This window comes from Malania oleifera, chromosome 2 (genome assembly GCF_029873635.1).
Source record: "Malania oleifera isolate guangnan ecotype guangnan chromosome 2, ASM2987363v1, whole genome shotgun sequence".
Classification (NCBI taxonomy): domain Eukaryota; kingdom Viridiplantae; phylum Streptophyta; class Magnoliopsida; order Santalales; family Ximeniaceae; genus Malania; species Malania oleifera.
In genome coordinates, this window is record NC_080418.1 from 42,731,831 (window position 1) to 42,757,212 (window position 25,382).

A 25,382-nucleotide genomic window follows, 5' to 3' on the forward strand; every position below is an offset into this window, starting at 1 on the left:
AAGGTTTTGAATTTAGGTTGGATCCCCTAAGGTCAGGTTTGGATCCCTACAATTAGACTATGGTCATTCTGAGCATTTAAACATATCATGTAAATGCATGCATTATTACAGACCAAATAATAAAAACTTAAATGTGCTGACTTTTTGAGTTCGTCTCCTATTTTGATCATGACAAACGATAGTATCTCATTTGTGTGCTAAGTGTATGAATATGCTTACTTTTCTAAGCACGGATGACATATTAGAAATGGAAGTCGAGAAGCACTTAAACGAGCACATCTTTCGACACAATCCATGATATAGCAAAGGTGTAGAGCATGAAGTGATTTTACTTTTCTTTCAAGTGGTATTGTATTTTGTTATACTTTCCTTGGGTCTGTGATAATCTGCATATCATGCATGATAAGTATTTATGCTCAAGATACCTTAGAATGACCATAGGAATCATCACCTTTCAAACCTAAATGCTATAACTTATTTACACATGGTTGAATAAGTTCAAGGACAAAAATAAGGCTTACACAGACTTTGGTCGACCGACACCAGGTTTTGTGAGTTAATTTAAAAGCCTAGACCGTAGACTGACTTTTGATCCCCAAGCACCTTATGACAAATCCCCTATAACTCAAAAGTTATAAGTATATGAATAGGGGTGACTACTTATGATAATTAGGACCAAAATTGAAGCTTGAAAGGGCTTCGGGCGATCAAACCTTGGCGTTATAAATGTCTCGGTCAACCAAACCAATCTATGGTCAAATTGTTGACTATGGCTTGGGCGACTGAACTGAAATTAAACTGAATGTCCACGGTCGACCGAACATAAGAGCGGTCACTTTTTACCTTTCCCGGGCGCCCGAACTCTAAGTTCAAAAATACCCCAGGTGACCGAAGTATGAAGTTCGGAGACTGAACTTATAACCAGGTGACCAAACCTCGAACGTTTGGGAAATTCGCCTTTGCTTAGCCTTCCAAAATTTTCCTCGGGCACCCAAACTTGAAAAAATCTCTTTTCTTTGTGTGTTTGTTCAGGCGACCGAGCCTAAGGACTGGGCGACGAAACTCTCGGGTTGCCTTATTTTTACTGCGATTAATTAATTGTAAAGTATAGGAAGATTTGATTGTTTTATTTTGTGCATATTTCAAATCATTTCCTTGGCATTACTCTCTCATATTTATACATATTTGAAAAACCTTTTTGAGAGTTTTGTTTGATTTTTTATTCCCATAATATTTCGTATATAGATATTTGATTGGGAATAACTTGTTTTTAGCTTCCTAATCTTTGTATTCAAATTGCAAGGCTTGAGAGCTTACATATTTCATTTGATAAATCTTTTGTAAGCTTAAACCCTAAGTATCCATTGTGATTATATTTGATAAAATATTTGTGTAATACTTGATTAGGGTTTTGAGGTAACCTTGTATATTCACTTGTTAAATATATATTATATTGAATTAAAATTTTAAGATCTCACTTGAGCATAAATACTATTATCTGTGAGTGCATCGATTATTGTTTGTGCGTATTGGTACATATTTGCTTAGTTGAGAAGCAATTGAAATTGTATTCAAAATTGTATTGATTATCTATTGTATTCCTAGTGTGGCCTGAGGGGGTGTTGATCTAGCCCATAAGGATCGGCTATAAAGGATGAGGTTAGCCCTGGTAATTTGACCTAGTATTGTAAACGGTGTCACTCCACCCGATAAGCAAGTATTAGTGGAATCCTCGGGCTTGCGAGTTGAGGCGGAGACATAGGCAGTACTAGCCAAACCCCGATAACACATCGTGTATCTACTTTAAATTTCTAGCACTTTATATTCCTTCACATGTATGTTATATTTAATATATTGTGAATGCTGCGCATGATTTAATTTTCGCATATTATTTTTATCTGCACAATTAGTATATACTTAGAAAGACCCTAGGTTGTGTATTACTAATATCTGGTTTAACGTAAGAAAAAATTTTAAAATTCCAATTCATCCCCCTCTTGGGAGTACATCAATTCCAACAAAATGCATATATAATAAAAAAAATAAATGTCTTCATGTTTGCTATTCAATACTTCATGGAAAGCGCCAGAGTGTATAATCTTTATGTCCCTTATGACTTCCATTTTCCTCTTTTGCATGTGCATATCAAATTATGAACCTGTTCAAAATATTAGACACACACATGAGACATTTGTGTTTGTCAACATCAAAATAGAGATCGGACTCAAAAAACCAACAGATTAATACTAATCTCTAATCGAATTGATCAAATTAGTTACTGTAACCAAACTATACCTGACCGAACTAACTTTTCGAATAATTCAGTTAACTGAATTTGAGAGAATAGATTTAAAATTAATTATAAAAACAAAATGTGATTGCAATTTTTTTTTTCTAGTTTATCAATTTCAGCTTAATTAATAAAATGGTTTATTGATAAAAAAGATATTTTAAGATTAAACATTTAAGATTTAACCTATATCATATATTAATATTACTAATTTATATTTAATTATTAATTAATTAGTCATTCAGGTAATTCGGTTAACCAAATCAAAGAACCCAATACCCGAATCGAAAATTGAATACCTAAAATTATCTAAATCTAGAATCGAACCGAATCGAACCTATATATTAACCGAACCAAATCAATCGAACTCGGTTGGTTAATTCGGTTAAACCCGAATTATGCTCACCCTTACCTAACATGAAAAGACAATATTTAGCCAGGTGGGTCAGGCTTGAGGGACGGGGAAATTGTTGGGCATCGAGTGACCGAGTGGATAATAGTCAAAATAATTGTGCTATATTTCTCAAATTTGAAATTCCAAATAATAATTTAGTCACCCAAAGAGTAATGTGAAGTTACTTATTTGTGAGCACAAATAGATTGTTTTAAATTTTAAAATTATTTATTTTTTTAATAAATATGTTTCATCGTAAAATATTTTTTTATTCATTTATTTATATTTAGTTTTTTTAATTAGCATAGATCATTGAGGCTATGGAAGTAAACACATGCTTTTGAGTTTTGACTTTCTCCAATGGAGTCTGGAAATTTCTCTGACAGCACACGTGTCCCTAATATCCTAGACTGGAAAATTACATAACTTCGCCTCTTGTGTGGTCAAATCTTGGCTGCCCACTCTCTTTCTGTGCCTAAATTTTGATTGTCAATTAGATATGTGCACATTGTGCACTTGGCATGGACCGTTCTATTAATTATTAATTATTTAAGTATTGAGAGTGTAAATTTTAAATTTTAGATTTATATATGAAATTTGATATCATTTTATATTATATTTTATTTAAATAGATTACAGGTCTAAATCATTCTTGAAGGCAAAGTCAACATTTTAATAAATGAGTACATTTTCATTTAAAATAAAGAAATATTAAGCATTAAATAAAGTTACAGTTAATGTGATTCAAATAAAGGGCAAAAATAAGTAGAGAAAGAAGAAAAGAAAATTTTACACAAATTGAGAAATAACTAGAATTTTGATAGAGTATAAAAGCCAAAACACGCGTCACTCATACTAGTATAACACATAGTGTTTACGCAAAGAAAATCATGACACTTGTAAATTGGGTAAATAGGGGTTACAACCAAGAAATAATTTGTTCTTTATGTTCACTTTTTGAATCTGATCCTTGTTTTAATAATGACAAAGCGCAAATTACTTATATGTGTATCCAATATGTGAAAAGGTTTATATTTTTGCACACACGCAAGGGAACATAAAATGGAAGTCAAGACGGAACTTAAAGCGCATACTGCTTGACATATTCCACAACGGATTGAAGAGCAAAAGAAGTCATATTCGTTTCATTTTGTATATGCATTTTGTTTAAATTTGGTCTGTAATAATGCATCTCATGCATGATGTGAATGTTAAGCTTAGAACATGACCATAAGCTAACCATAGAGTGACCTTAGGGACCCTACACCTTCATGAAAAACCTTTCATACTCAAAATTAAAATCATACGAAGTTCATAAAATGTTTTCAAAAATAAAACAAGGCTTAAATCGTAATTTCAACCAAGCCCGATCGACTGACCATTTCAAGCTCTAAACACCTCGGTCAACTGACCTCGGCCGACTGGCCTATTATCAAAGGCTAAAGGACAGCCAACAGGCCTCCATATTTTGAATCGGTTTCTTTGGACAATCGACCGTCTATTTAGTTCAAAATTGCCATAGTTGACTAGTCTTCATGAACAACCGACCGGTCTTGAGCCTAGGTCGACCGAACCTACAAAACTTCGAAAATCACCTTTGGGCGGTCGTCCATCACTTTCCAAGGTCAACCGAACTTACTTTGAAAATTCAAACTTTTGGCTTAGACAGTCAACCAGTGCTACCCTGGGTCGATCGAACCTCTCAAGTTGACTTAATTTTTAGCGCTAATCAAGCTTAAATTTTTCATTAAACAAAATTTTAAATGCCTAAGATGTCCCTAACAGTTAGATTTTTTGAGAAGTCCATATATACCCATGTTGGTGTATATGTGTGCAATGCCCACCTCCCACGAGTTAATTGGCACACTTACCTGACATATGGTTCAGATGAGGTTGAAGCGGTAGACCGCAATGGTACTACGAAGACAAAAGATGTTCCCTTCCAAGACACGGGGGGTATGGGGGGCAATGCCCCTCGAGACGGTATGACCTATCCAGTGTGAATGGTGGGCATGGTATGTCAAAGATGGCCCATGTCAAAGTTGGCCACTAATGTCAAAGACAACCACTATTGTCAAAGTCAGATATGGTAGGTGAGCTACCACCACCTACCATGGTAGGTGAGCCACCCATGTGCTTCTTCCATGGACCAGAGGCTATAAATAAGACCCCCCCCACCGGAGCACCACACATATCTCGACTGTAAGATTGTGTCCTCTTTTGTTTTTTCTATTTGTTGTCGTTTCGCCATTGAAGCTCATTTAGTGAGTGCATGGTTGGACAAATTTTTGTAATCCGATTGTTGTAATAAAACTTTGTGTTATCTCTTCAATCGTTTCTTCAAAACATATCTTGGTTTCATTATTCTACATGGTATCAGAGCCGAAGGCTACTAAGAAGAAACAACTATAATTGTTGAGACATTGCAATGGCAGGAACTTCATCTTCCCCCACTGCATCTCCACCAGCACTTTGGATACGTCCACCAACATTCATAGAAGGAAAGCTAGACGGCACAAACTACACTTTATGGAAGTTCAAGATGAGTGCTATTTTGGATTCATATAAACTACTTGTTACAGCTCAAGGTATGGATCTAGAACCGATTGACTCACCTGATCCCACCAATCCTAAGGTTATCATCCCTCTAGATGCTGCCTTCGTTAAAGCATGGAAGAGGCGGAATGTAGATGCACTTTGTGCTATTGTCACAAGTGTATCTGATTCTGTACTTACGTTGATCTAGCATACATCCAAGGCTACAGATTCTTGGAATGGTATGAAGAATCAATATGAAACAAGGAACCAGACACGCATTCTGAACTTGGAGAATCAACTTGCTGCAGAAAAGCTACATGATGGAGAATTGAAAAAAGTATTCATCACTAGAATAAAAAATCTTATGTGATCAGATGGCAGCAGTGGACATAGCAAAGACCAGTAAGGAGTTAGCTCGAAGATGTATTCGAGTGCTGCCATCAAAATATGACAGTCTGGTAACTGCTCTTAGCACGCAAATTAGAACTCCTACACTAACCTTTGAGGAATTCTGTGCTTTACTACTAGAGGAGGAGATGAGGCTGAGAATTAGAGAAAATGAAAGCAATAGTGCTTTCATCATGCAGATCAAAGGCAAGGGCAATAATGTTGAAAAGAAGAAGGGAAAGAACAAGAAGAGATTTTATGGTATATGCTACTACTGCAAAAAAAAGGGGCATGCAACCAAGGATTGCAGAAAACGTATCCACGATGAAAAGAATGGCACGTTGAAGCCTACGTGGAATGTCAGACAGGTAGCAAATTGTGCTGAACCATAATTAGATCTTTTCATGGTTACACAAGAAATATGCTCAACTGCTTAAACAATACCAGGAGATTGCTCATGGGTACTTGATAGTGGAGCTTCCCAACACATGACAAGCAAAAAGGACTGGTATGGTTCCCTTCAGCCTTTACATGAACCCATGAATGTGATTGTCGGAAATAATGCAAAGTGTCCAGTAGGGAGCACTGGATCCATTTCTTTAAAAACCACGAATGGCCAAGGTAAAACTCTTTCAGATGTCCTTTATGTTCCTCAAATTAAAAGGAATCTTTTATCTGTAGCTGCTATCACTGACCGTGACTATGAAGTACGATTTATGAAAATAAAAGTTGAGATCATTGATAGCAATGGCAACATTGTGGGCGAAGGTATTCGAAAGAACAATCTGTATGAGTTTATGGCGCTTGCAGCAACAACTAGAGATACAACAAGCAGACTTTGGCATGAAAGGTTTGGACACATCTCCAATGCAGTTTTGAAGGAGATGCAAAGAAAGGAAATAGTGGTTGATTTGCCTGTAGTAGTTGATACTGCAAAGCCTTGTGAAGCTTGTATGCTGGACAAACAACATCGTATGTCATTTCCACAAGAAAACAACAACAAATCAAAGCTTCCTTTAGAGTTGGTACATGCAAATCTCTGTGGTAAAATGACTACTCCTGCACTAGGAGGATCTTTCTATTTTATGCGGTTAGTCGACGATTATAGTAGAAAGATGTGGGCGTACTTTCTTCGTGATAAAGTTGAGGCTTTTGTAAAATTTAAAGTGTGGCATAAACTTGTTGAAAATGAGATAGGTTTCCAGTTAAAGAAACTTCGATCAAATCGAGGAGGTGAGTTCACATTAGGGGAGTTTAACAATTATTGCAGTGCATTTGGAATCAAGCACCAATTGTTGGCACCAAAAACTCCACAATATAATGGTGTTGTGGAATGGAAAAATCGCACTGTTATGGAGATGGTTGGAGCAGTGATGAAGGCACAAGACCTTCCAAAATCGTTTTGGGCAGAAGCTTTTAATACAACTATGTATATCCTCAACCGATGCTTCACTAAAGCTTTAGGGAACAAAACACCTCACAAGGCTTACTCTGGTAAGAAAACCTCCGTTTCTCATCTTAGAACATTTGGTTACATATGTTTTGTGCATGTTCCAGATGACAATAGAAGAAAGTTAGATGATAAGAGTTGCAAGTGAATCTTCTTGATATATAGTACAAAATCGAAGGCATATCGTCTCTATGATGTAGAGGCAAAGAAGATCGTCACAAGTTGAGATGTGGTATTTGATGAAGGACCACACTCAGTGGGAGATAGAGATCGGCCCACTTTATCATCAACCGATAAAGTAACCCACCATGTGCCTCACTTAGGGCAACAGATTGAGGTGAATTATAAAGACCCAAAGAATTATAGGAATTAAATAATAATAAAGGGAGAAGAAAGAAAATTCAAAAAGAAAGAAATTGCAAGGTTCGTCGATGAACCCTCTAGTTTTGTCAACGAACTCGCTATTAAATTTGCTGCATGCCACGTTTCTCGTCGACAAGAAATTAACGAGAGGGCAGTTGTAGGGTCTGAAATTTGTCGACGAGAAATAAGTGTTCATCGATGAACTCTCGTCTTGGCCTCATCGACGAAGTGACATGTCTCGTCGACGAAGCCAGGTGTATAAATAACCTAAACTCGAGTTTTCAGCAAGATTTTCTGCATGTAACTTCTCTTTCTCACACACTAAAATCGTCCTTCTCTCTTCGATTTCGGCCTGGTTCTTCGTCGGATTGACGATCCGAAGCCGCCACACTACTCTTGAGAAGTTTATCTTCATATCTGCAGGAGTAGATTGTTGGTTAGGCCAATTTGGGAACCATCCCAAAATTTGGGTAAGCTAATTATTTTAAGTTTTATAAGATATTTGGTATTTATGAACTGAGGAGGTGTAGTAGATGAAATAATACTGAAGTTTTGCTGGGGAAAAATATAAATTTCAGGGTGTTGAACTCGGAACACCACAAGTGCATATTTAGTTAGATTTGTGGGATTCTTAGTAGCTAGGTAAGGGGATAAATTAAGTCAATTTATTTTTATTAAAATTTATTATTTTAAAACAGCATGTATTTACAGTAATTATATGTGTTATATCAGAATATTTGGGAATACTTTTGTTGAACAGGAAAATGGTTTAAAAATGTTAAACAGAAATATATTCAGCTTAAGTATTCAGTTTAATATTATTCAAAATTTGTGTGGCATGAGTATCATTTTATGAATATTATGTTATGACAGATTTTCAGTAAAAGCATGTTTACAACAGTTTTTCAAGAAAACCATAAATAATACAGGAAATTATGATTTCAGGATTTTATGATAAAAAGTACAAATTTCAGTTCAATATGTTATGATATGCTCGGCACAAGGCAGTGATTGATAGTCGACGCAAGGCCGTAATTATGTATGTTATTCGGCACAAGGCCGTGATTATGTATGATAAGCTGGAATTCAGAAAAATGCTATCAAAATAGTTTCATGTTAAATTAGTATATGTAAACATACTATATGTTATTAGAACCAGGATGGTTTAGTTTAGATCAGTATTCAGAGCTCGATACCGTAGTTATTCAGTTTAGTTCAGTTCAGTTCAGACAAGTGCTACCACACTTGCTAGTATAGAGTGTGGGAGATGGATAATCGATATGGCTTCAGTGTAGTGTTGTAGACGTCCCCCTGGCAGTTCGAACTAGGGTGGGGCAGGCCCATCGTACTTACAGACACATTTGACTTGGCAGTGGTCGGTCAGCCATTGTCAAGTCCCGCCTTCGGGCTGCACAACCTAGTCATGGGAGGTAATACATGACATCAGTTAGCTATCCATCCTGGATAATATTTCAGTATTATCAATTATAGCAGATGATTTTATTATAACCAAAATACAGTATGATTTAACATGATCATGATTATGTAGGTTTTACCAAGTATTATATCACCAGTTTTTATTCAGACATGTGTTATGTATTGTTTATCTATTAAAGCACGGATATACTCATACCGCCACACAACTGATATTAGTTTATTTTCCTTACTAAGAGGTGTCTCACCGCAGCTTACAAAACATTTTAGGGAATCCAGTCAGATAGGTGGACCGAGCTCCGCATTAGTAGAGGCAATTCATACTACCCCGATGAGAGGGTGAGTTGCTGAGCTAGGGTCAGATGGTTTTTGGATCATAATCCTAGTTTTACTCTTTTGGTCTTTTTGGGATGTATATATATATATTTGACATATTGGTAGCACTCTGGTATTGTAACGGTTAGATGGTATGTATGTAATTTATATTTTCCGTTGCTTAGGTGATCGCTGTGTATGATAGGTGTATCCCCGGCACCCATAGGTCCAGGTTGATTTTATTATATTGGTATTAGGGTTATTAATAAGAATGTTATTATTGTGTGTGAGAAAAAAATAAATACGTTGTTATGGTAAAATAGGTAGGTCGTAACATAAATGATGAAGAAATTCAAAACAAGCCCGTTGTACCTGCAGCACCTATTCAAAAGCCACACCCTAGGTGGGTTCAACAGCTCTTTGACGAAGGCAATCTAGAACCTGTGAATTAAAGTTCACAACCTGATGGACCTCGATGGTCGAAGAGAATAGAGGAACAACAACAATCAGCAGAACACTTGGTAAATATGGCCTTATTGGCTAATATAATCAATACAGTTAAGGAACCAAGTAGCCTAGATGAAGCACTGGTTGATCCGAAGTAAAGAATGGCTACGGAAGCTGAATATGAAAGTATCATGAAAAACGATTTCAGGAAAGCCATGACAAACTATTGTCGAGTTGGGTGTCTAGGTTGTAGGATTGAACCTTAAATTAAGAATATAGATGATAAATTAATTAAGAATGTGACATACTAGTTAGATGAAATGTGTTTGACATGTTATAATAATAGGGTCCTAAAGCCAAGTTTATTTTCTTTCAGGATGGACCCTAGAGGAGGTAGCACCCATGCAAGCGGTAGTGACGATGTAGGGCCCTTGAGTGTAGGCGGGTTGATTTAGACGCAGTATTATGTAGCGTGGCTTAGCAAGTCATGGCTAAAATTGCTAGAAGCTCTAGGGAGCAGGGAGGTTCGTCTACAGGCCACAGATGTACGATTGAGAAGTTTACAAAGATGAATATTGATCCTGCAGTCGCTGAGAGCTGGATACAGGAGATTGAAAAGGTGATGGCAAGTGTGTGGCAATATAAGATTCATTATATCATAACATATAAGAATATCAGTATCAGTATCTTCTGAGAAAATATACCATTTCGCATTTACTATCATATAGATATACAATATAAGCTTTCAAAAGCTTTTCATTCATTTCAAAACCATTTATTGTACCCAAATTTACCAGCGAAGTTCCTAAGAATATGGAAGCTTACCCGGCCATACAAACAGCTTCCCTCTGCCCTGATTTTGTTTGCAACCTTACCCGATTAACTTGGGTTCAGCTACAACTAATACTTATCAGAGCACTCATCTTACTCAGTAAGCTCTCAGGCGGTGTGTTTTACGTTGCTTAAATTATTTATTAACACACGCTATTCATTTCTCATTTTCATTCTCGTTTCCATTTTCATTTTCATTTCCATTTTCATTTTCATTTCCATTCTCATTCCATTTCCATTTTCGTTTCCATTCTTATTTCATTTCCATTTCCATATCTAGCTCATGAGTGTCACCATATCGTTATATTCGTGTCTGTACTCATGGCTGCCCTGATGATCACTTTCCATGTCATGCTTCCCCCATAAATAGGTTCGTGCGGCCCGAAGGCTGGACCTAACCGCGATTGGCCGACCCGGTTAGGTCAAATGTCATCATATATCTCATGTCTGTAGTACGACTGGCTGGCCAAAGCCCTGATCCAGAATCAGGGGGCATAACAACTCTACTATACGACTCAGTCTACAATCACGCCACACGCTCCATGAGCCCGTGTGATTGCACTAACTCCACTAGCAATGGTACCGTGCTCTCAATATCACAACCCATCATTAGGGTTTCCTTATCCATCCATCAGGGTTTTCACTGCCACATACCAGCAATCATTATGTGGTATTGGCGTTTCATCAATCACATATCTGTATTCCCCTTTCGAAATTTCACATTTTATTTCTTACAATTTAATATTCATATTGCATAATTAACAGTGCAATATTCACATTTCACATATTCGCATTTCCCATAATCATATTTCACATATTCACATTTCTTATATTCATATTTCAATATCAATATTGCAGAATTTTCCATTCCAATACTTACATTTCACTTATTCACATTTCTCATGATCATATTTCTTATATTCACATTTTCTCATTTTTATATTGCAGAATTAACATTGCAATATTTTCATCATTTCAATGATATTTTCTCAATTCATGATTCTTCCCATCTCATACTATCATATACATATCTCATTTCACAATTACACAATATTTCTCAAAACACATTTTCATATTTCACCTTTCTCCATTTTCTCAGAAAATACTTTCCCTACACATTTCTCTTTCATCATTTTCCCATAGTTCAATTCTCATATCATAACACATTTCGTTATCACATATTTCATAGGGTAATTCATCTAACCCAGTTTAAACATTTCACAATATAATTCATATGCCACACAAATTTCATCTGATATTTATATCATAAATAAATTTCAGGTAAAATATCTTACACCATTTTCACATATTTCTCAACCCATAATTTCCATAAAAAGACTGCTATAATTTATTCTCGTTACCTGGCTTACTGAGATGCTCACTAATACCCTAACTTTGCCGCTCCTCGGCGTTCCCAACTTAAAAGCCTAAAAATCACATTTTTATCCAATCATTCAACTCATTTCCCACAATATTCAACAAAACCCCAAAATAATTTTCATAAAACACTTCCTAGGTTCCTAATAATCCAAATAAATCATTAAACTCCAAAATACTCAATTTACCCTGGTTTTGGGATGCTGACCCAAAACTCCAAACAAAAATTTTGCTCTAGCAAAGTCATAGAGAATTCTCCCACGAGCACTGTGCCGGTTCCTGATCTTCAAACCGGCAAAAAACGGGGCCGAAATCCTAGAGAAAATGTAGAACTACCGTTTTCTAGAGAGAGAAAGAGAGAAAAATGAATTTTCTCTTGCAAAATCCCGGTTCTCAACTATTTATAGGCGGCTTTCCATGTGGCCTCGTTGATGAGTCACGACTCCTCGTTGACGAGTCCAAGAAAGGAGTTCGTCGACGAAGGTTATAGGTTCGTCGACGAGCCTGAATGTCCTGAAATCACCTCTCTTGGTAACTTCTCGTCGACGTGACACATGTCATCGTCGAAGAGTTTAAGAAGGCAGTTCGTCAATGAGCACAAGGCTCTCGTCGACAAAGCCCTGAAGATTCCTGTTTAGAATTTGTTTCCTTGTTCATTTCTTATCCTTTTCTTTCCCTTCCTCTTTTCCTTTATTATTTAATTGTTATAATTCTCCAGGTCTCTACATGAGTTGGTTTAAGTGGATTGTATTTGATTTTAACGGATTTTTATCCTTTTTTTTTTTGGTTTACTTATGTTGCATTTAGAAGTACGAATTTCATATTTTGAATTTGGATTTGGATGAATTTGGACAAATTTGCAAGTTTTTTGTTCTTGGGAAGCAGAACAGGGTGTAGTCAAAACAACCACTTACAAGATAGAAGGTATACTTGACTACATTCATTCGGATGTTTGGGGGCTGGTGAGAGTAGCATCACGCGATGGACATATGTACTTTGTGAGTTTTATTGATGATTACTCACGAAAGGTCTAGGTGTACTTCATGTGACACAAGTTAGAGACGTTTGCTAGGTTTAAATTGTTGAAATCTAAGGTTAAAAACTAGACCGGGAGGAGAATTAAATGCCTTAGGTCAGATAATGGGACCAAGTACACTAGTTCAAGGTTTATGGAGTTCTGTGAGCAGCATGGCATAAAGAGACATTTCACAGTTCGTCGGACACCACAACAAAATGGTGTGCTAGAAAGGATGAATCGAACTCTAGTTGTGAGAGCTCGATGTCTCAGGTTGAATGTAGGGCTAGCGAAGAACTTCTGGGCCAAGGTAGTGAGTATGACGTGTTTCTTGGTTAACTGATCACCCAGGGCATCACTAGAGGGGGAAGTTATAGAGGAAGTATGGATAGGTAATGTGGTAGACTACTCTGATTTGAGAGTATTCAATTGTCTAGCATATGAGCACATTTCTAGTGAGGAGAGATAAAAGCTTGATGCAATGTCTAGACGCTGCATTTTTTTAGGGTATTAGAAATGTGTGAAAGGGTTCAAGTTGTGAGATCCAATGGAAAACAAGGTGGTGATCAGTAAGGACATGGTTTTGAATGAGAAAGCCACGGTGCAGCGTACTCGGGAAGAAGATGAAGAGAAATAGAAGTCAGAAAACTGGAGCATAAATGAGCATGTTGTGTAGGTGGACTTAGAGGCTTAGTGCAGTAATGACAATATTCAGAATGCAGGGAGTTCTAGCTCAGGAAACTAGGAGGTTGACAATGTTCCTATACGCAGATCCATACGCACTATCAGGCCACCGCTCAAGTATGGTTTTGATGATATGGTGTCTTATGCTCTCATTACCAGTTGCAAGGATCCAACTACTTTTCAAAAGGCAGTGTATGACCAGGAGAAAAGGAGATGGATAGGTGTTATGGTATAGGAAATTGAGTAGTTGCATAAAAATTAGACGTGGGATTTGGTGGAACTTCCAGAAGGGAAGAGGGCGATAGGTTGCGAGTGGGTGTATAGGAAGAAGGAAAAAATTTCAGAAAAGAAAGGAGAGAAGTTTAAAGCATGATTAGTACCAAAGGGATGCTGGCAGAAGAAAGGAGTTGATTATGATGAAATCTTCTCCCCTGTGGTCAGGCACACTTTCATTAGGATAGTGTTGGGATTAGTGGCACGTTATGATATGTAGTTGGAGCAAATGGACGTTAAAACGATGTTTCTCCATGGTGATCTAAAAGAGCATATTTATATAGTATAGGTAGAAGGGTTCAGTCAACTTGGACATGAGCATTTGGTTTGTAAACTGAAGAAGTCATTTTATGGGCTGAAACAATCTTTGAGGCAATGGTACAAATTTTTTTGACTTTTATACGAGCTGGATAGGCTACAGAAGATATGAATATGATTACTGCGTGTATGTAAAGAATCTTGCTAATGGTTCTCTTATTTTCTTATTGCTTTATGTTGATGACATGCGAATTATTACGAAAGATATGGCTGAGTTAAATCAGTTGAAGACTCTATTGAATAAAGAGTTTGACATGAAAGATTTTGGTACAACCAAGATGATACTTGGGATGGAAATTCGCAGAGATAGAAACTGTAGGGAGATTGTGGTTATCTCAGAGCGATTATGTGGGGAAGGTGTTAGAGAGGTTTAGCATGACTGATGCAAAATTGGTAAGTAGACTGTTAGCCAATCACTTTAATTTGTCTACCACTCAATGCCCAAGGATGGATGATGATATTTGTGACATGTCAAAGGTCCCCTATGCTAGTGCAGTGGAGTGTTTAATGTATGCTATGGTATGTACAAGGTTGGACCTGACACAAGTAGTCAGAGTGGTATGTATGTTTCTTTCAAATCTAGGTAGGCACCATTGGGATGTCGTTAAATGGATTTTTAAGATACTTACGGGCTACTTCTCACTTTGGCATCATGTTCTATAAGCAATAAAGTGATCCGTCAGTTATGGGGTATGTTGATGCAGATTATGCAGGGGATCTAAACGATAGGAGGTCTACAATAGGGTATGTATTTACTTTTGTGGGTGGACCTATTTGTTGGAGGTCAATGATACAATCTCTGGTGGCATTATCAACAACTGATTCGGAGTATATGGTAGTCGTCGAAGCTGCCAAGGAAGCATTATGGCTTACTGGTTTAGTCAAAGAGTTAGACATAAACTAAGGTGGAGTTCAACTGCATTGTGATAGTCAGAGTGCCGTCGAAGCTACCAAGGAATGATTGTGGCTTACTGGTCTAGTCAAGGAGCTAAGCATACAACAAGGTGGAGTTTAACTGTATTGTGACAGTCAGAGTGCCATCTATTTGGCGAAGAATCAAGTGTATCATGCTAGAACCAAACATATAGATGCTAGGTTCCACAGGATTTGGGAGTTGGTTTCTTTGGGTGAACTTGTGTTTGAGAAAGTTCACACATCTGAGAATGGAGCAGATATTTTGAAAAAGCTAATTATCACGGAAAATTTCAAGCATTGTTTGGACTTTTTGAATGTCACCAGTTGCTAGACAGGAGATGGTCCCAACCTAATGTCCCAAGGTCATGGTGGAGCAACGAGTTTATGTTTTCAGTTTTCTCCTAAGGGCCGTATATTCGCGCAAGGTAGAGATTGTTGTAATAAGTGGCTCATATGATTGAGTGGAAGACATGTACAAAGAGAAAACACGAAGAAAACACTAATGCTGTATTGCGGAAGGAAACTGTCGATAATTTTCTTGTAACTGTCAACGGTTTGGCCCAGATTTAGTGAAACATTCGACGATTCTAAACCTGTTACATCAACTATTTGCTCTTCGAATTTAATCGTCGACGGTTTTGCAAACCGCTGACAGTTTGGCTCGGGAACTTGGTGTTTGTTTTCAAATTTGGAATTGGGACGTTGAAGAGGTTGGGTTTTAGAGGGAAGGCCTCTGAGAAACTTGTAAATATATGTTGTACTATGTAACAAGGTGTCTTTGGACACAAGATAGTGAATATCACATTGCCGAATGTTCTTGTGGATGTAGGCATTACCGAACCATGTAATTCTTTGTATCATTATTATTGGTTTCATTATAATTTGCGTGATTGTTGTTCTATATATTTTACCGTTGAGTGTTATGTTGTAAGATCAATTTATTCCGTTGTGCATTCAAATTACACAACATAATCAAATAGTCAAATTGTGAATCACATCTGACTAGTTTAACATATGGATCCGATATGAGTTGGTCTAAGTGGATTGTATTCAATTTTAACATATTTTTATCCATTTTTTTTGGTTTTCTCATGTTGCATTTGGAAGTATGAATTTCATATTTTGAATTTGGATTTGGATGAATTTGGACAAATTTCAATGCAATTTTGTATTATATTTTATCCAATTCTAATATAATTTCAAATTAAGGCCTTTCTAAAAATAATACTAGGGTTGTTTGGTGTTGTTGCTGTTTTATGTTTATTGTTTTTGTTTCTCCACTTTGGAAAAAAGTAGATTATAAAAATGTGTTTATTTGTGTTGTCACTTTTTTATTTCTATTGTTAGTTTTCAGCTGTCCATCCAAAAGCTATAAACCAGATTTTTTAGTTTTTAATTGTTTTGACAACTTTTTGTTAAAAATTTTAATATTCAGAAATAGTTTTCTTGAATTAAACTATTCATTTTACACATTAAAATCAAAATTAAATGATCAAATAGATTTAAATATAATAAAAAGAAAAATATACATAAATTTTAAAAATAATAATAAACCAATTACAAAATATTTTTACTATTTTTGAATTATCATGCCTAATAAAATTTTTATTATAAGTAAATTTTGAAAGTAGAATAATTAAGTAAAATAATTATAATAAAATTTATTTTTAATATAGTAAGTTTTTTAATGTATATTATTCGCAATTTAATTATTTTAATTATATTTTAATAATATTTTGATTTAAAGATGAAAATAATTATTTTTAATTAAAATTTTAATTTATATTAATTTTACAAATATTAATAAATAAGTTTGATTTTTTTTTTTTAAAATTTCGTTTCACTATTATTTGATAGTAATACTAAATGATCCTTTTAAGTTTTGTGTATCCGAATCCGGTTCCATATACCGGATCTATCGGTGCATCGACCCGCGTAGGACTCGCTTCCTCAATCGGGCCTTCAGCCGAGCTCCAGCACTGAAGCCTCCACACAGTCATTAAAGTACAGAGCTCGGACTTCCTGCTTCCCCTGCTCCACCGTCAAGGTGCTTCGAGCTTTCGTGGAGGTCAAACAAGGGTTTCAAATTGCGTCTCGATTCTCTCCAATCGTGCAGAAAGCTCAAGAAAGAATGGAGGAACCTCAGAAAATTAATGGAGGTTCAGCGGCGGTCGCTGCGGAGAGCGAGGAGGAGCCGATGATTGGGCCTGGCCCGGTCCTTAGAGCCCCCCGTAAGCGCCCTCTGCAATTCGAGCATGCGTACCTCGACTCGCTACCATCTGCCAACATGTTCGTATGCGCCTCACTGCTCTTTGTTTCGGTGTTTTAGGGCGTAGGATTTAGGTTTTGTTGGTTTGATTTCTGCGTCACTGGAATTATTGGCTTATGACTTGACGCTTTTGTGTTGGGTACCATTTTTGGGTTGCGTGGCCATTTCTTAGAATTGAAATTGCAGCGTTTCAAATTATATTGTCATCAGCCGCAACATTTCATTTGACTGCTTTATGCTTTGTTTTGCCTGCCACGGCCCTTTGAATGGCTCCATTTATGTGATGTGTTTGCAGGCAGACTTGTGCAGGAAACCCATGGGCTCTCATTCACACTAGCAGTTTGATTATTTATGCTCTCATAATGTTTCAACTGTAGCACGTTTTTCCATGTGTTTTTTTGGCTCACTCCATGGGAACTGTGTGGTCAATGTTGACTCATCTATATATTCTTCTTTCTCTTACTGTCATTCAAATTTTGAAGTCCATACTCATGTTTACAGTGCTTTCTCCTTATGACTACAACTTGCAAGAATTTTGGGTAAATTGACAATGGTAGTTGTTTTATAGGTACGAGAAAAGTTACATGCATCGGGATGTTGTCTCACATGTTGCAGTGTCTGCAGCAGATTTTTTCATTACTGGAAGTGCTGATGGTAAGATAGATATTCCTCCTGGCCCTTGCTGCCATCCTCACCGCTTCATGCGCACACACAAAAGTCACCCTGCAAAGATTGCATTTGTTTATCACTTCTATTTGCATGGTTAAGCTGCATTGCCTGCATTTTTTCATAACAAAGTTATTTTGACTAGATTGTATCTTTTGTGGTCTGGGCATGCTTTCTAGGATTCAGTGATGAGGTTCTATAAGGCTTCTCGTATCATAAGATTAGTTTAGTTGTTAGTTATCTGGCAGATACATTTGTTGAGATAGGCAACTCAAGAATTTTATTTTTCCAGCTATTGGCATTTCATTTTACAATTTTTTACTGTTCAAAAGATGATCAAGAGGATTCAAAGAATGCATTTCTCTGTAGAATCATTAAAGAGGCTAAGTAACCGATAATGCTGCTGATGTCCTTCAAAAATATTAGAAATTACAATACTCAGAATGTGCCTTTTAGCTTTAAGCATTTGGGAGTGATAGTTATGAATAATCCCATTGGATCATACTAACCCTATGGTAAGGGAGCCATTTATGTCAAGAACTTGGTTTAGAAAAATGGTGGCGGTGTGATGGCCATGGATGTTATATAATCGGTAGTAGTTGCCAGATTTGGGAATTTGTTTTTGCATTTGTGAACCTGTAGAAAACATATAATTTCACACTTTTTGACCCAACTTGTTTTTGGTAAGAAATGAACATTACCATATGTATATTCAAATGTATGATACATTGGTACTCTCTGCTTTGATGCATTTCCCCATTTGAATTAGAATAAATATATTTTAAACTCTCTTTTTAAAACCAAAGTGGATGTTGCTATGTGAATCTCAACTGTTGTTTGTTTTGATCAAGAATTTGCATTTTCAAGAAGTATCATGATCATCCAATAAGAAGAGTCCCAATTTTTTCAAATGAAAGATTTGAAAACCAATTGATTCTAATACTGCTTGCAAAGTTGATCATTTAGGCCTTTCAAAAAATTCACTTCTCAACCCCTTTTCAAATGAGCACCATATAGATGGCGTGGAGGATCCTCGTACTCTTCATTTCCTTCATCACTTTGAGCTTGATGGCTAGTACTTGGGTCACCAAAGGAGGAGGAGGAGGCGGAGGAGGAGGAGGAGTAGGGGCATGATTCATAACCTTTTTGGGGTTATGCTATGTTTGCTAGTGGATAACAAGCATATGGAGAGAAGACATGAACTAGCTTTGAGGTTGAGGCCCTTGAGGGTAAGCTTAAGCTAAGTGTAATAGTTTTGGGCCCAATTTTGGTGAGGTATTGTCCGCTTTGGCCCATTGGCCTCACGGGTTTGTTCTTTAAAAGGTGTTTCATTTAGTTGAAGCCCAAACACTCCTTATAAGCTCAAGATCTCCTTAGTAGACATCCGATGTGAGACCGTGACAGGCTCTCCCGTCCAATCTCTAACATGTTCGTCAACGTGATTTCCTTGGAATACATCCGATGTGAGACCGTGACAGACTCTCTTGTTCGATTTCTGACATTCTTGTTAGTGGGATTTACCTAGTACACATCCAATGTGAGACTGTAATAGGCTCTCTCGCCCGATCTCTGACATCCTCGTCAGAGTGGCTTACGCCTCTATATAGGATCCACTCACATGATACTTACCCACAGGATATATCCACTCACATGATAGTACCCCTAGGGCGGATTCACTCACGCGATAGTATCCTTAGGGTGGATCTGATAGCAAATGTAACGGTCTTGGGCTCAACTCTGGTGAGGTGTTGTCCGCTTTGACCCATTGACCTCATGGGTTTGTCCTATAAAAGGCCTCTCACTTAGTTGGAGCCCAAACCTTCCTTATAAGCCCAAGACTCCTTAGTATCCATATGATGTGGGACCATGACAATAAGCATATGTTGGAACCATACATATTGGATATCTAGGATGATAGGGTGGATAGTGCTGTGGAATTTGTTGATGATAATATAGTTGATGTGGTGGGGGGATATGGATATGGTCAAAACAAGTTATAGGTCCTATTCATGTCATTGTCATGTCATAGACAGGGCTATGAGAGGCTAAGGTTGAGGCCGTTGGGGGTAAGAATAAGCTTGGTAATGCTAGAACTGTATATGTTGGACAGTTAGGATGATAGGGTGCATGGTGTTGTGGGGTTTGTTGAGGATAATATTGTTGATGTGGTAAAAAAGAATTATGGCACTTGTTCATGTCATTCTCATGTCATTGGTGGAGCTATGAGGCTGACTTTTCAATGTTGAATTCTAAGAAATGTAGTTTGGCATCTCAAGGCTCCTTTGAAGTTTTGCATTCCCTTATGCTTCTTTGTGCATGTTAAACGCTACCATTCACCCACTTCTCCCTCATCTAGATTGACATTGATCACTAGTTTGTGATACACCATGCTACCTACGAGGTGGATATGAAGTCTCACTAGGACCAAAATCATTAGGTAAAGTGTCTAATCCATAAACTCTTTAGAAGCAATTGTTGGTTTGGCTTGCTCAGCACCATTGCCGTTGCTGCTGCCGCTGCCACCACCACCATCACTAGCATCACTTCCAGTTTCAAGACTACCATTATCACCTTGATTAGTCGAACCACCATTATCATCACTTGAAGTTGTAGATGGACTGGAGATTTCTTCTTCTTGGGTGCATAACTGCATATTATTAAAAACCAGTGCAAATTGGTTCATAACAGCCATTACGGATGCTACGTAATGATATTGGTGGTTTTCGAGACCACTATAGGGTGATCTCTTGGAGGTACGCCGATTCACAACCATAACAGCCATTATTGGCCATTATAGTTCCGTAATAGCCGTCATGGAATGTTACAGGCCATTACAATGCCAAATTGGCTGTGAATGACTAAAACAGGTTTTTTAGTCCTTTTTATTTTTTTTGCAATTTCCCCTCTATTTTCCCTTTATTGAAGCTTAGAAACTCAATTTTAAGTTGGTTTATTTAGTTGGTGATTTTTTTATCAAAAAAGAATCAATTTTGCAGTTTATTTTTTGGACATTTATGCATTTTTCCAATAACTGCCATTAAAATAAACCCAGTGTTCTGTCTCATTAAATTACATATGTTTGTATTCTAAGCTTTTTCAAATTTATTATTATTTTTCTATTTTTGTGACACCTAGTTTGGAGACTAAAATATGTTCTATTGTATGCATTTTTTTCTTGTTTAACATATGAGCATACTATTTTATTATTGGATAAAAAATTTTCCATTAAAGGCTAAAAGAGTACAAAAATGGTTTTCTATATTTTTATATTTCATAATATTCTTAGTTTGAATTTTACTTATAATCAATAAAGTAGTGAGAAGTACCAAATGCGTGCTTCTTCTTGCCAATATCAACTAAAACAACCAAGATGACATCCAATACTTGTAGGATATGTTACATTTAAATTGATTAAAATTTACTAAAAATCATTTAAAGGATTAGTGTGTAGGATTCTAGGATCTAAACATGTGAAAAATCTATATGTTTTTAAAAGGTTTGCTAATGCAAAAAATGAATTCACGGGTGTGGGTGACTATTAACCTTTACGTAACGCCCATGATGGCCGCAATCGTTACACCATGGCTGCTACCGTTACACGGACCGTGACCATTATTTAAAACCATGCTTGTGTGGCTTGAGGTTGTTTTGTTGCAGTGTGGTTATAGGAGGAGGAGCATTAACAAAAATAACAGTACCCACACTATCATCATTCTCAAACCAATCCGAATTGTCTTGTTCATCTAATAGCTGTACCTCCCTTTCCTGCAACTATGGAGCGAATGGATCTTTTTCCTCTAAATATGTAATCAAGGGTAGTGAGGTTAAAGACAATTTGTATTTCTTGGATGGTTCTTGGAGTCGCATGCCTTCACTTTAGTTTCATATTGTAATGGCAATACAATAATTTGCAAAAGAACATGTTGGTAGATGGGAAATGGCAAAAAGTATGTGTAAAGGCTTGTATTAACAGTTTGTACAAGATTTGTTGTGAGACTTAGAATGGAAATATGATTAATATATGGTTAATCTATATCTGCCTACTTGTTGAACTCATTGAAATGAACTGCTTTGCAATAGTCAAGATTTGCTCATCTGAACAGAATAAAAAATCTTGGAAAAAAGTGCTAATAATGCCCTGTTGACATATTTATCATTAAGATTGTAATCTGAGGGAACCTAGTTTCTTTCATTCATAAGAATTGCAGAAATTTGCTATCAAGAAGGTATCTCTTTATTGTGCTGCGATCATGACCGTGGTGCTATTTGTCTGGGATAATTTTTTCTGTATATTTTCACATAACAAATGCATCCTAATTTGTTAATCTTAGTAAAATATTGCTGCTTACTTGTTTTTGGTTGTTTATATAAGTTTATTGTTTTTTCTTGAGCTGTTAAAAATTTACTAGTATTGATATCATTTCATTTGCCTATGAATGGATCATTTTGTCATCTTCAGTTAATTAATCTGATATCTAAATTACCATTAGTTGTCAGTTTATTGATGTTGTAGTCTTGATGCCTTTTCTTTCCAGGGCATTTGAAGTTTTGGAAGAAAAAGGCTATTGGCGTTGAGTTTGCAAAGCATTTTAGATCACATCTTGGTCCCATTGAAGGGCTGGCTGTGAGTTATTTTTCATTTAATGTGCTTTGGTAGATGTTTAACAATCTTATTTCTGAAATGATGCTTGCCTGGAATCACTTATGCATTCTTTTGATGTTGAGTATTAATGGATATATGTGCTTGTTGTTATGTTTAATAACATTAGCATATGTGTCTCTGAATGTGTAACCCTAAGATATTAGGTCTTATTGTTGATGACTGATTTGTCACATGCTTAAGTCTAGTTTGGCCTTTTGGTTAAAAAAAAAAAAAAAAGGAGACTTAAGTTTAGTTTGACCTTGTCACTTTTAAAAGGGTACTCTTAGAAAGGAATTGATGGAAAGGAGTTGATTGATATTGTTATAAAAATTGTCCCCCTCCCACCCCACACCCACAAAAATGAAAAAGGAGCTGTTATAAAGAAAAAGCAAATTTTCAGTGTTTGGTAAAAATGTGGTAAACTGCCTAAAACATTTAAAGTGTCTAAAATGGATATATATTTTTTGGAAATTTATTGATAATTTTTAATATTTGAGAAAAAAAAATTAAGGGTAACAATTGACTAGAATATTTGTTGGAAAAAATCTAGCTTTTTGCCTTTAAAAGCTTCAAATCCGTGGTTTGCATGTGGGGAAGAAGTGGAGGATCTCTCAGCCCTAGTTTTATGATGACACCTTGCTCCTCCTCGAGGACAATTCTGCTACATTCCAAAATCTTTTTTGTTGCTAAAATTTTTTGACCAAATCTTGGGCCTTAAGATTAACATGTCCAAGAGTGGGATATCAAGCATTAATATGGGGGAGAGAGCTCTTCAGAATTTTATTGACTAGCAGGTTGTGAATCACAAAATCCCAGAAGACTTCAGAGTTTGGGTTCCCTCCCAGTTAATAAGGTGGCTAGGAGATTGGACAATTGGAAGGGGGTTTATTTCTCCCTTGGGGTCCAAGCCACTTTAATGAATGCCTCCTTCTCTAACATTCCTATTTTATTATCTCTCTGTTTAGGATTCCCTCAAAAGTAGCCAGATTGCTAGAGAGGCTGATGCATGATTTCCTTTGCTTGGGTTCTGTGGAGGATAGGAGAGACCACCTAGTCAGCTGTGATGTGGATATAGTAGACTAAGTTTGAGTGAGGTTTGGGCACTGGGAATGTGGTATATGCAAAAACATCCCCCTTATAGGCTTGGAGATTCCCTTTGGAAGTTGACTCCCTATGGCATCAGGTGATTAAGAGCAAGTATGGGATTAAACGGAATGGGTGGGAGACAAGAGGCGGCATTTCCTCTTGTGCGTATCCATGGAAATTCGTGTCCCAAATACCTTGTCTTTTCTTTCCTCTTATTTGGTTTAAAGTAAAAAAAGTCTGGTTCTGGGAGGACATGTGGGTGGGGGAGTCTTCATTAGAGTTGAAATTTCCTTACATATTCAAGCTTTCTTTGCTTCATGGCACTCCCATCAGCTCCTTCATTTCTTCTTAGGGCGGTTCTTCTTCTTAGGATTTCCATTTCTTTAGAAATCTCAATGAAAGAGAGGTCCAAGAGCTCATTAGCCTTCTATCTTTATTGGATCATCTTGTTCCTACCATTTATGAAGATGAATACTGTGGGAGGGTGATCCCTCGGGTACATGCACTTCTAAATCCTTTCTATCTCATCTTTTAAAACCTCCCTCCTCAACCTTTTTCCCTTGGAACCACATTCTTTGGAGGTCTAAAGGCCCTGGGAAGATTCAAGCTTTTGGTTGGACCGTGATCACGGAAATGATTAACTTGCAGGATTTGCTTCAAAGGAGAAGGCCCCATAAAGTTCTCTGTCCTAACATGTGCTTCATTTTTTATGCAAGCAATGAAACAAATGCCCATCTTTTTGTGCATTGCAGGGTAGCATTGGAGCTCTGGAATGTCCTTTTTTCTCTTGTAGGGGGACAGTAGGTGGCCCCGAAGGTGGGAGATTTGTTACTACTCAACTTCGAGGGTTTTGGAAAGAGTAGAAACAGAAGAGCTCTTTGGTTTGCAGCTGTCTTTGCCATCCTTTGGACCCTGTGGATTGAGAGGAATGCTATGATTTTTAAAGGTCATTCAACCTGTCCATGCCCATGGTTACTTCAGGATAGAATGACTTTCCTTGCATTCCTTTGGGTGCACTCTCTTGATTTTTTTAGGGGATTACCACTGTTCAACTTCACGAGGAATTGGAGGCCAGGGCACTTGTAATTAATACTTATTTCATTGTTTCTGGTTCCTTGAGTAGTTTATATATATACACACACTCTGTTTATTGCTTTAATAAAATTGTCTTTTATCCAAAAAAAAAAAAACAAACTTCAAATCCGTAGCTTTTGGAAGCTCCCCAAAAAGCTGAAAAAGCTGTTACCAAACATGTTATATAAAAAGGTGAAGAGACAAAGGTGGGGTGGGGGGGACTAACCCTTACTGGCATCACTTGTGTCTGGTGTGGGATTGTCCAATAACAAGTTGGCAAAGGACCGCTCCTATTTGCACACATTATAGGCATAGATTTAGGAAACTCGGATGTTTGCCTTAAATTCAAACTTTGTTTTCTTTTTTTCCTTTTCATTATTTTGGGGTTAATGTGTGATTATGTAATTTTTTAGTTAGGTTGTATTTATATTAGGTCGTTATATTGTGGAGCAGGCATTTGAGAATTTGAAATCAATCAGAATTTCCTTCCCCTCTCTCTATGAACAACACCTCCTCCTTCCTCCTTTCATCTTCTTCTTCCTCCTTTCTTCCCTTTCTCATTCCTGTTTGCTTCTCTTCTCTCATTTCTCCCCACTGTCCTGCATCATTTTGGT

The 25,382-nt window shown here is 36.9% G+C and overlaps 2 protein-coding genes across 4 annotated transcripts in view; both read left to right on the top strand.

Annotated features, from left to right (window-relative positions):
• Positions 1–5,112: 5,112 nt before the first annotated feature.
• On the top strand, positions 5,113–6,001 carry LOC131148156 (uncharacterized). Its single transcript, XM_058097892.1, has 2 exons — positions 5,113–5,412; positions 5,597–6,001. Exons 1-2 carry the CDS (start codon positions 5,113–5,115, stop codon positions 5,999–6,001), a joined length of 705 nt encoding a protein of 234 aa, XP_057953875.1.
• A 10,936-nt stretch (positions 6,002–16,937) lies between these two features.
• The window catches only part of LOC131149280 (peptidyl-prolyl cis-trans isomerase CYP71), a 50,505-nt gene continuing 42,060 nt past the window's right edge, over positions 16,938–25,382 (top strand). Inside the window, exons 1-3 of one of the 3 annotated variants that reach the window (XR_009135186.1) lie at positions 16,938–17,320; positions 17,869–17,954; positions 22,502–22,590. Coding sequence is in view for 1 of the 3 variants with exons in the window: in XM_058099593.1 (XP_057955576.1) it covers positions 17,163–17,320; positions 17,869–17,954; positions 22,502–22,590 (333 nt within the window). In the remaining 2 variants the exon portion in view is untranslated. Of the gene's footprint in view, positions 17,321–17,868; positions 17,955–22,501; positions 22,591–25,382 lie in introns of those variants that run through there. The other 2 variants (XM_058099593.1, XR_009135187.1) reach the window with 2 other exon arrangements.